This window comes from Pteropus medius, unplaced genomic scaffold (genome assembly GCF_902729225.1).
Source record: "Pteropus medius unplaced genomic scaffold, Ma_sr-lr_union100, whole genome shotgun sequence".
NCBI classification, from domain to species: Eukaryota; Metazoa; Chordata; class Mammalia; order Chiroptera; family Pteropodidae; genus Pteropus; species Pteropus medius.
In genome coordinates, this window is record NW_024349140.1 from 163,580 (window position 1) to 173,608 (window position 10,029).

Consider the following 10,029-nt stretch of genomic DNA (forward strand, 5'->3'; position numbering starts at 1 on the left):
TCAAGTTTATTCCTGCACTGTCTTCTCAATGGGTTCAGCTAATTCTTTCAAGTGTGCTCTTGCTGTATTCACTTTCTATTTTTTCTTCATAACAAATCAGAAGCCTCTCATGGTCCAACTATTGAAACTTGTATTAAGCTGGTTACTACAAACATGGAAAATTAGTGATAGTTATTGCTCACTGGTCAGAATGTTTCATTCCACCAGAGCTACAGTCTTGAAGAACAGAACAAAGTGACAGAAGCTGTTAAAGGATCTGCTTCATTGAAGGCAATGAGTAACAAAAACTTGAGAAGGGCCATATCAGACGTGGAGAAACTTCTAATGATCTGGATCGAAGATCAAACACTAAAGCATTATCCCTCTGGGCATCATGACGATCATGGCCAGAGCACAGTTTTTTTGCGATGTTGAAAGAAAAAGCTGGACTAGACTACAATTTTGAATTTACTGTGATCTCTGGATGGTTTAAATGACTCAAGAATTATTATTCATTGCATAATGTGAAAGTGCATAATGTGAGTGGTGAGTTTGTGAGTGCTAATGTGAAGAAAGCTAAAGAATTTTTGGAAACTAGATAAGCTAATTGTAGAGGAAAACTACTTGCCAGAGTGAATATTCAACATAGAGTAAACCTCCTTATTCTGGAAATGAACACCATCCCATCCATAAGGAGGCAATGTCAAGGCCAGCTTTCAAGGCTTTTAAGGACAGAGTAACAGTCTAGCTTGGGGGAAATGTTGCAGGCTACAAATTGAAACCCTTTGTGATCTGGCAGTGAGAATCCCAGGGCCTTCGAGCACATCAGTAAGCACTCACTGTCAGTGTATGTCAGTCAAGTATGACTCAGCTCTTCAAAGATGCCCTTCTGTATTATTATGGAAGCAAAATGGAGAAGTACCATTTAGAGGATAACCTACGTTTCAAGAGTTTGCTTATTATTCAAGATGTTCCTGGATATCCTTTTTTTACTGGTAATCTTCATCCCAATATCAAAGTGGGGTTTCTCCCTCCAAACACCACCTCTTTGATTCAACCAGTGAATTAAGGAGTTAGAACAGCTTTTAAGTCCTATTACCTGAAGACATTTGCCCAGGCTATTGCCACAACTGAAGAAGACACTGAGAAGAGACTGATGCAATTCTAAAAAGATTAAATCTATGACTACATCAAGAACCTTGCTTGGGCTTGGAGATGCTGTCACCAAGCAGTACATGAATGGCATCTGGAAGAAAACACTCAAGAGAACATGACTTCAAAGGATTTGCCAAGACTGAGAAGGTCGTAAAAAATGAAGGTTGTGGTTGAGATGGCAAACAACTTTAACCAGAGTGTGGATGAAGATGATACTGAGGTACTCCCACAGGTGGCTCCTGAGGAATTGACTATGAGGGGTTGTTGTAATTAGTGGTTCCTGAGGAATTGACTATGAGGGATTGTTGTAATTAGAACAGAAACGCATAGCTGAAGAGGCAAGAGAAAAGAAAACTACAGAAGACAAAGAATACCACAAAAAAAAATCACAGTGAAGGGTTTAGCAGAAGCTTTTGCAGACCTCAATAGGATCCTTAAAGTCTAAACACGTGAACCCCAACGATTTTCATTAATAGACATGTTTATGGTACATTATCTGCTTACAAACAAATCTATGATTTAAAAAAAAAAAAACAACTCGGCAAATCACCATAGACATGTTTCTGAAAAGAGTGACACCTCCTCAGGAAGAGCCTCTGACAGGTACTTCAGGAGAGATTCCAGAAGAAGGCGGTTCCCATAGGAGATGGCAGCTCCACGGGTGTCATTGCCCCTGAAGACCTTCCAGTAGAACAAGCTGTAGAGATGGAAGATGGTGGTATTGATGATACTGACCCTGTGTGTACACCTAGGCTAATGTGAGTGTTCACTTTGACAAAATAGAAAACAGCTTATAGAGGAAGGATATAAAGTATTTTTGTACAGCTGTACGATGTGCGTTTTAAGCCAAGTATTATTACAAGAGTAAAATATTAAAAAGTTTACAAAGTAAAAAGTCACAAGTAAGCTAATTTATTATTGGAGAAAAAAATTTAAATAAATATAGCATAGCCTAAGTGTACAATGTTTATAAAGTCTGCAGTAGTGTACAGACACGTCCTAGGCCTTCACATTCACTCATCACTCACTCACTGACTCATCCACAGCACTTTCCAGTACTGCAAGCTCCATTATGGTAAGTGCCTTAAAAGGTGTACCATTTTTTATCTTTTATACCATGTTTTTACTGTACATTTTCTATGTTTAGATCTGTTTAGATCTGCTTAGATACACAAATATTTACCACTGTGTTACTACTGCCTACAGTAATCAGTACAGTAACATGCCATACACATTTGTAGCCTAGGAGCAATAGGCTATACCATACAGCCTAGGTGTGTAGTGAGCTAGACCACCTAGGTTTGTAGAACCACTTTATGATGTTCGCACAATGACAAAATCATTTATGATGCATTTCTCAGAATGTATACTCATCGTTAAGTGGCGTATATCTGTAATTGTTAGCATTTGAATTTTAAAAATTAAAAAAATATTTTGATGGAAAAACAACAAAAGCATTCTCTTGACAAAAAAATGCACAAGTTTTAATCACATATCATCAAACATAACTGAAAACATACTGAAGAAATGCATTCAGTGTCAACTAACAGGGAACACCCACAGTCTTCCTGACATGTGGAAGGTTTTCTCACATGGAAGGACTGGGTCAAGACAATGTAGTAGAGAAACCCTCATGTTATTCTTTTTGACGGCACCACTGTAGACGTCACAGTGAATCAGGAGGGTGGACTCACTAGCACTATTAACAACATAAAGTGTTTCCTGTACAAATTAGACCTTACACAAATATAACCTAAAGAAAAGAATCAGACAATGCTCCTAAGAAGAAAAGCCTGATTTATTTTTCTGGTAAACCCAAGAGGGCTACAGAAAACTCCATGCTGATGAGCCCTTGATGTGAATCTTGTGAAGACACTGGTGGAAATCTACACCTCTCAGAAATTAGTATCAAACTATAATCACATGCAAGTGAGGCTATCAATGAATTCTAACACGGACCCTGAAGGGCACAGATCCTGGAAAATCTAGATCCTAACATTACCCCCAGGGGGATATCTCCAGCTCTAGATTTTGTTGCCCTGTCACAGGGCTCTTCCTAAAGTCTATGCAGCAACTAACAGTCAGCAAAGAAAAAGCAAAGGCCTAAATATAAAAATAGTAATTCACATAACACTATATTCTTTCATAAACTTGCCATACAAAAAAACTATTACAACTGTTTATACATATGGAAAATGGACAAAGGCTCTTATACCTGTTATTTAAAAAAGGAGCTTTGTCATAAGAAAGATTGAATATATATAATAAACTACAGATATCCAAGATCTGTCACAAGGCCAGTAGGAAAATCCCAACACAAACCACCGTGTCAAATTTCAACAGCCCCTTAACATAAAACAAATAAGACATTATAAAAAAAAAATTAAACCTAACTGAATTTTAGAAATGTACTTCAATTCACCTATGGATCCAATGGGCTTCAAAATATAACTAAAAAAATATTATTAACTGTTTTAAGAGAGAAGCACTACCTATTAATCTTAGGTATTATTGTTGAAGATGACTTGCAGAATCTCACTTCAATATTCATTTCTGAAAGTAATTAGTAGAAATTCACATTCGAATGATGTACTTTAAAATAGAGACCTGATAAACAATATATTTAACACTTTATTAACAACTCTTCCATGTTGAAAGTTTTCTGGAACATTACAGGTGGATTAATTTCTGTCAAGTTTTCTCATGTTACTTACATTTATATTTCTTTTTGGTGAAAGTTTACATGTAAGGATGTGAGCCACTGATGGCATTCTCACAGTATACATTCGAGATGTTTTCCCCAGTGAGCTATTAATGCCTTTGAAAGGAACTGGGATGACTAAAGTCTCTCCATATTCTTTACATGTATATGATGTCTCTCCATTGCGCACTCTCATGTCTTCCAATGGTTGTGATGAAGGCTTTACAATGTTTGCGTTCATAGATTTTTCTCTCCAGTGTGAGTTTATATATTTAAAAATCTAGATAAGAAATAAAAGCTCTATGACATTGCTTACATTCATAGAGTTTCTTTCCAGTGTCATTTCTTTTGCATCTTCAAAAACTTTGATAACATCTGCTTTCCCAAATCTTACATTCATTGGGCTTCTCTCATATATGTTTTGTGTGTGTGTGTGTGTATGTGTTTATAAGAAACTATAATCTGTAGGCTTTACTGCATTGTTTATATTCATAGGGTTTCTCTCCAGTATGCAGTCTCATGTGTATTTTTAACCTGTTTACAAGGAAAGACTCTCTCACATTCCCGGCATTCACAAGGTTTCTCTTCAATATAAACTCTTTTATGTGTTACAAAGGACCTTATGTGTGTAATGTTTGTAGGCTTTACTACATCATTTACATTCATGGGGTTTCTCTTCAGTATGAATTACTTTGTGTCTTTTTAAGTAAGTACAATTTCTATAGTCCTTACCACATTGTTTGCATTCATAAAGTTTCTCTTCAGTATGACTTCTTTTATGTTTCTGGGAGGAACTGTAACATCTATAAGCTTTACCGCATTATTTACAGTCATAGGGTTTCTCTCCACTGTGTACTCTCACGTGTACTTTTAAGGCTTGGTGATAGGAGAAGGCTCGCCCACATTCCTTGCATTCATAGGGTCTCTCTCCAGTATGAATTCTTTCATGTGATTGTAAGCAAGAGTAATAATTGAAGGCTTTACCACATTCTTTACATTCATAGGGTTTCTCTACAGTGTGACTCCTTTCATGTATCTGAAATGAATTGGGAGAAATGAATGGTTTCTCACATTCCTTACATTTATAAGGTCCATCTCCTGTGTGAATAATCATATGTACTCGAAGGCTGGAGAGCTCACCAAAGGCCTTCTGACATTCCTTACATTCATAAAGTTTCTCCCCAGTGTGAGTTCTTTCATGTTTTCGATGAGAACTGGGACAACTGAGAGCTTTTCCACACTGTTTACATTCATGCCTTTTCTCTCCTGTATGTGTTCTCTCATGTGTTTGAAAAGTATAATTATATCTAAAGGCTTTACCACACTGTTTACATGCATAGGGTTTCTCTCCGGTGTGCAGTCTCATGTGTACCTTTAAGGTTTGGTTATGGAAGAAGGATTTTCCACATTCCTTGCACTCATAGTGTTTATCTCCAGTATGAATTACTTTGTGTCTTTTTAAGGAACTATAATTTCTGTAGGCCTTACCACATTGCTTACATTCACAGAGCTTCTCTACAGTGTGACTTCTTTTATGTTGTTGGAAGGAACCATAACACCTGTAGGCTTTACCACGTTGTTTACATTCATAGGGTTTCTCTCTGGTGTGCAGTCTCATGTGTACTTTTAAGCTTTGGCGATGAGAGAAGGCTTTCCCACATTCCTTGCATTTGTAGGGTTTCTCTCCAGTGTGACTCCTTTCATGTAACCAAAATGAACTGGGAGACAAAAATGCTTTGTCACATTCCTTACATTTATAAGGTCCTTCTCCAGTGTGAGTGAGCATGTGTACTTGAAGGCCTGTCAGATCACCAAAGACCTTCCTACATCCCTTGCATTCATAAAGTTTCTCCTCAGTCTGAGTTCTTTCATGTTTTCGATGAGAATCAGGACAACTGAGGACTTTATTACATTGCTTACATTCATACTGTTTCTCTCTTGTGAGAGTCGTTTTGTGTGTTTCTAAGAAACTGTTATCTGTATAGCCTTTCCCACATTCTTTATAGTTTTTCTCTCCATGATGATTTCCTTCATTTTGACCAAAAAATTGGAGACAACTGAAGACTTTATCACGTTTCTTAAATTTACATGGTTTATCTCTGTGTTTGTGATGTTTGTGTCCAGTGTGACATTTCATGTGCTTATGAAGCGATGAATGATGCAGAAAAACATTTCCACATGAACCGCATTTGTGTGGTTTTACTCCAGTAATTTTCTTATTCAGATTCATATTTGGAATAAAGATGAAGTTTTCTCCACATTGATTACCCTCTTTAATTTCGAAGAGTCTCCCTACCATATATCTTCTGTAAAAAATAAGAAGTACAGCATTAATGATTTCTTTATTATCAATTTTACATTAGTTAGTAGGTTATTTAAACTACCTTTTAAAAATTTATATCAAAAGTGTACATTTTTTGCCTTGTCTGAATTGTTTAAAGTTGAATATAAGGAATGCTCTATAAGAAGACTTCACCCTTGCTATTATCAAAACAATAATATTCATATGTAAAATTTATTGATACCATTTTGAAGTGAACTATTTTGAAGATACTATTTTGACACTGACTAGCTAATGTCACACATTAAAAAAGTAAACTTTGGTAAAAATTTTCTAAAAATAACTAAATTTAAAGCAAAGGTTCTTGGTTTTATTCCCTTCTTTTTAGACTTTATAACACAACGGGATTATCACACAAGCCACTACTTTGTATTGTGAGTGTGACTCACCGTAGTATTCTTCTGTGGTTTTTGTACTGATCTTCAATGTCATGATCTTTCCATTTTTTTCCTAAAATGCAGACTGGGAAAAAAAATCCAAAATATTAGAAATTAGAGAAAAACTATTAGATTCTAGGTTGATTTTTAGCTGTTGCCATATCTAGTTAATTTATCAACATCATAACTTTCCACATCTCAAATCTTGGAAAAATGTCGATGAGTGTAAAACACTTGTTCTCTAATAGACATTCTCTGTCATCCTTACCAACTGAGGCCAAGTTCCTGGAGGTTTCCCGCATCACATCTCTATACAGTTTCTTTTGTGAAGAATCCAGTAAGGCCCACTCCTCCAAGGTGAAGTTCACAGCCACATCCTCAATGGCCACTGATTCCTAAAACATCCAATATATGTGTACAGTAGGACGTGTGAAAATGACAATATTTTTATAAAAGTCACATATGATTCTGTCAATCCCAAACACTTATTCTATAACTGGTCATCTGAAACTTACTCCCTGTCTACATTTACTGCCTCATAAATTAATAGCATCATGAACATATGGAAATTATTTACACACTTTTATACTGTGGTCATATTACATCTTATTTCTCTCTAATGGCAGGGTCCATAGCATGTTGGAAAATAAAATGACAGAAATGCTATATGTAATTAAATAAATATTATTTTAAGACCATCAGTACCTTGTGAGAAAAACTCTTTCTTCTCCTTATTACCTACCATTTTCAGCACTTCATGAGGCAGAGGATCAAATCTATATAAAATTTAATCAATAAAAACAAAGTGAAGAACTAAAAGCTTTTTCTTCCATTCCCATAACCACAAATGAAAGTCCAGGAAAGCAGTGGAAATCCAACTTCTAATAAATTCCAGCTGACTATATTGTCTATAAAGTACCCCAGGTCTTTAGAAATAGATGCAGTTGGTGGAATAAAATACTCTTGCAGGGAAGTATTGTTTTTTAACTTCTGCAATATTCATTATGGGCTATTTTTCCTTTTTCTCTTTGATATGATGGGCTAGGAAGTTAATTAAAACATAGACTTCAGACACAAAGAAAAAGGCATGAAAAATTATACCACAAAATCCCTATATTCCTGTGCCTCAGGGCTGCTTAGAGCCAAATTTCTGGCATATATACGCACACATAGTAACAAATATGCCAGAAAAGCTCTTTATTGCACGAAAACACTGTGCCACGTGACCTTGAGGAACAAGTTGAGAGTTGCCGATTGCAGCTGCATTCACTGAAAATCACAATGGTTTGATGGTAAATATGCCCATGAATATAACAAACATGAAGGCCTCAGCAATGCTTTCCTTCAAAAGAACATAAAATCTTTATTCTCATATTTACAAGAGGAAGTATTTCCCAACTGGCATAGAGGCTGCCCTCCCAAGTTCTTTAATTCCCAAGTTCCCTGGTGGAGTAAAGGAGCATGATATCTTGACCCCTCAGCACACAAATTCCTTAGCTGATGACACCACACACAGCCAAAAGTGTATGAAAGGGTTTATTATGTACATAACTGAGCTGTCTGTGGAAAAAGCAGGCAGGCCTCTCCAGTAATCCTGAAATGGCTTGAGAGAGCAAGGAAAGATGCCTGGATTTTTTGTAAAATTGAGGTTAGGGGGTGGGTTAGGGTGAGGGTTCACACACAGTAGTAAGAGCTCACCAGGACTGAATCTCTTGCCACCTACAAAGGAAGGAGCATCAAGGCACTCTTATCATTTTATGTAGATCTAGGTCAAAGGGGAATGAGAAGGGATGAAACTATAAAGCTGTCATCTGCGAATCATCAATAACTGGGCCAGAGAACTCTGGCTTCCAGTTCAGTATTTGAGAAACTTAAAAGCTGTCATTCCCAAGCCTATAGAAAAAAGCAAACACCACCACCACCACCACCACCACCTCACCACCACCATCATCATCATTTCATCAATAGTCGTCGTCATCACCAATTACCACCACCACCACTACCACCACCACCAACAAACCCCTGAAATAAACAACTCTTCTTAGATCCATCAGAACACTGAGGTCACAGGCAAACCACTCTCTCCAGAACTGGGAAAGAAAAACGAAAATTGGCATTTTAAAATATGCCCCAAATGTTGTCCTCAACAAGGCCTATACTGAAAACAGTCTATTTCACCTGAGGCTAGTGCAAGGATAAAAAAGGAACTAACAAGACAGAATACAATATCCATGAACTGTAGAACAATGACAGAAGGTTGAAATACACATGATGGGAAGACCCGAAGGAACAGACAGGCAGAAAAGAAACAAAAAATAACTGAAGTAATAATCATTAAGATTTTCCAAAAATTAATCATAGATAGCAAACTGTAGATTGAATAAGCACAGAAAACACTAAATATGAGGGGGAAAAGCATACTATGTTTATTATATTCAAACTAGAAAAAAATTAGAGACAAAGAGACTTTTTAGAAGACAGAGGAGAAAGTATACCTTGGTTATAGAAAAAAGGTTAGAATTAAGTAAGATTTCTTTTTAGAAATCATGCAAGCTAAAAGAGAGTGGAGTAAAATATTTAAAGTTTTAAAATGAAAAAAAAAATACTCTCCTAGTTTAAAAACCAAAGCTGGTCCTTTGAAAAAATTAACTCAGTAAAATGGATAAAAACCTAATCAAGATACCTAAAAAGACAGAAATTACTAATATCAGAATTAATAGACTACTAAAGGAACATTAAAAAGGACTTGATACAATCCAACATCCATTATATTAAAAAATTGGTAATAGAGGGGCTTGATCTCCTCTTGAGAAAGAACAGCAACAGGACACCTGTAGTTGACATCACACTCAATGGTGAGTAACTAAAAAGTTTTCTGGTAAGATCAGGAACACAGCAAGGAGAGTTCCTCTCACCATTCCCATTCAACACTGTAGTGGAAACCTTAGCATATATTAAGGATAGGGAATAAATGGTACATGGATTGGGAAGCAAGATATAAAACTTGTCTTTGTCCCCTATGACATGACTGTGTAAAACATCTGAAAGAACCCATAACAGAGATGATGCCTGGAGTTAAGAAGAGTAGAGCCAGGCCGAAAGACACACAAGTCAACTGCTTTCCATCTACCCTCACAAAAAAAAAAAGTCAACCAATAGTTGACGAAGGAGTAAATGCAATTCAATTGAAAAATAAAGTCTTTTAAATAAATAGTGCTAGATATACTGGATACACACACACACACACACACACACACACACACACGAAGATAAGCACAGACCTTAATCTTTTTACAAAAATTAACTCAAAATAGATCACAGGGAAAAACTAGAAGATAACATACAAGAAAATATAGGTGATCTTGTCTTTAATGATGAATTTTTAGATAAGACTCTCAAAAAATCCATAAAAGGAAAAATAATAAGTATCACTTCATTAAAATGAAAAACTCATGCTCTGTAAAAGTATTAAGAGA

At 36.1% G+C, this 10,029-nt stretch overlaps 1 protein-coding gene across 1 annotated transcript; it reads right to left on the reverse strand.

The window, feature by feature from the left end:
• Positions 1 to 4,179: 4,179 nt before the first annotated feature.
• Positions 4,180 to 8,531, reverse strand: LOC120616969 (zinc finger protein 709-like). The gene is given in 5 exon segments (XM_039880514.1): positions 4,180 to 5,770; positions 5,924 to 6,141; positions 6,566 to 6,626; positions 6,822 to 6,948; positions 8,493 to 8,531. Coding segments are annotated over 5 exon segments (1,728 nt in total). The 3' UTR covers positions 4,180 to 4,487.
• Positions 8,532 to 10,029: the final 1,498 nt, after the last annotated feature.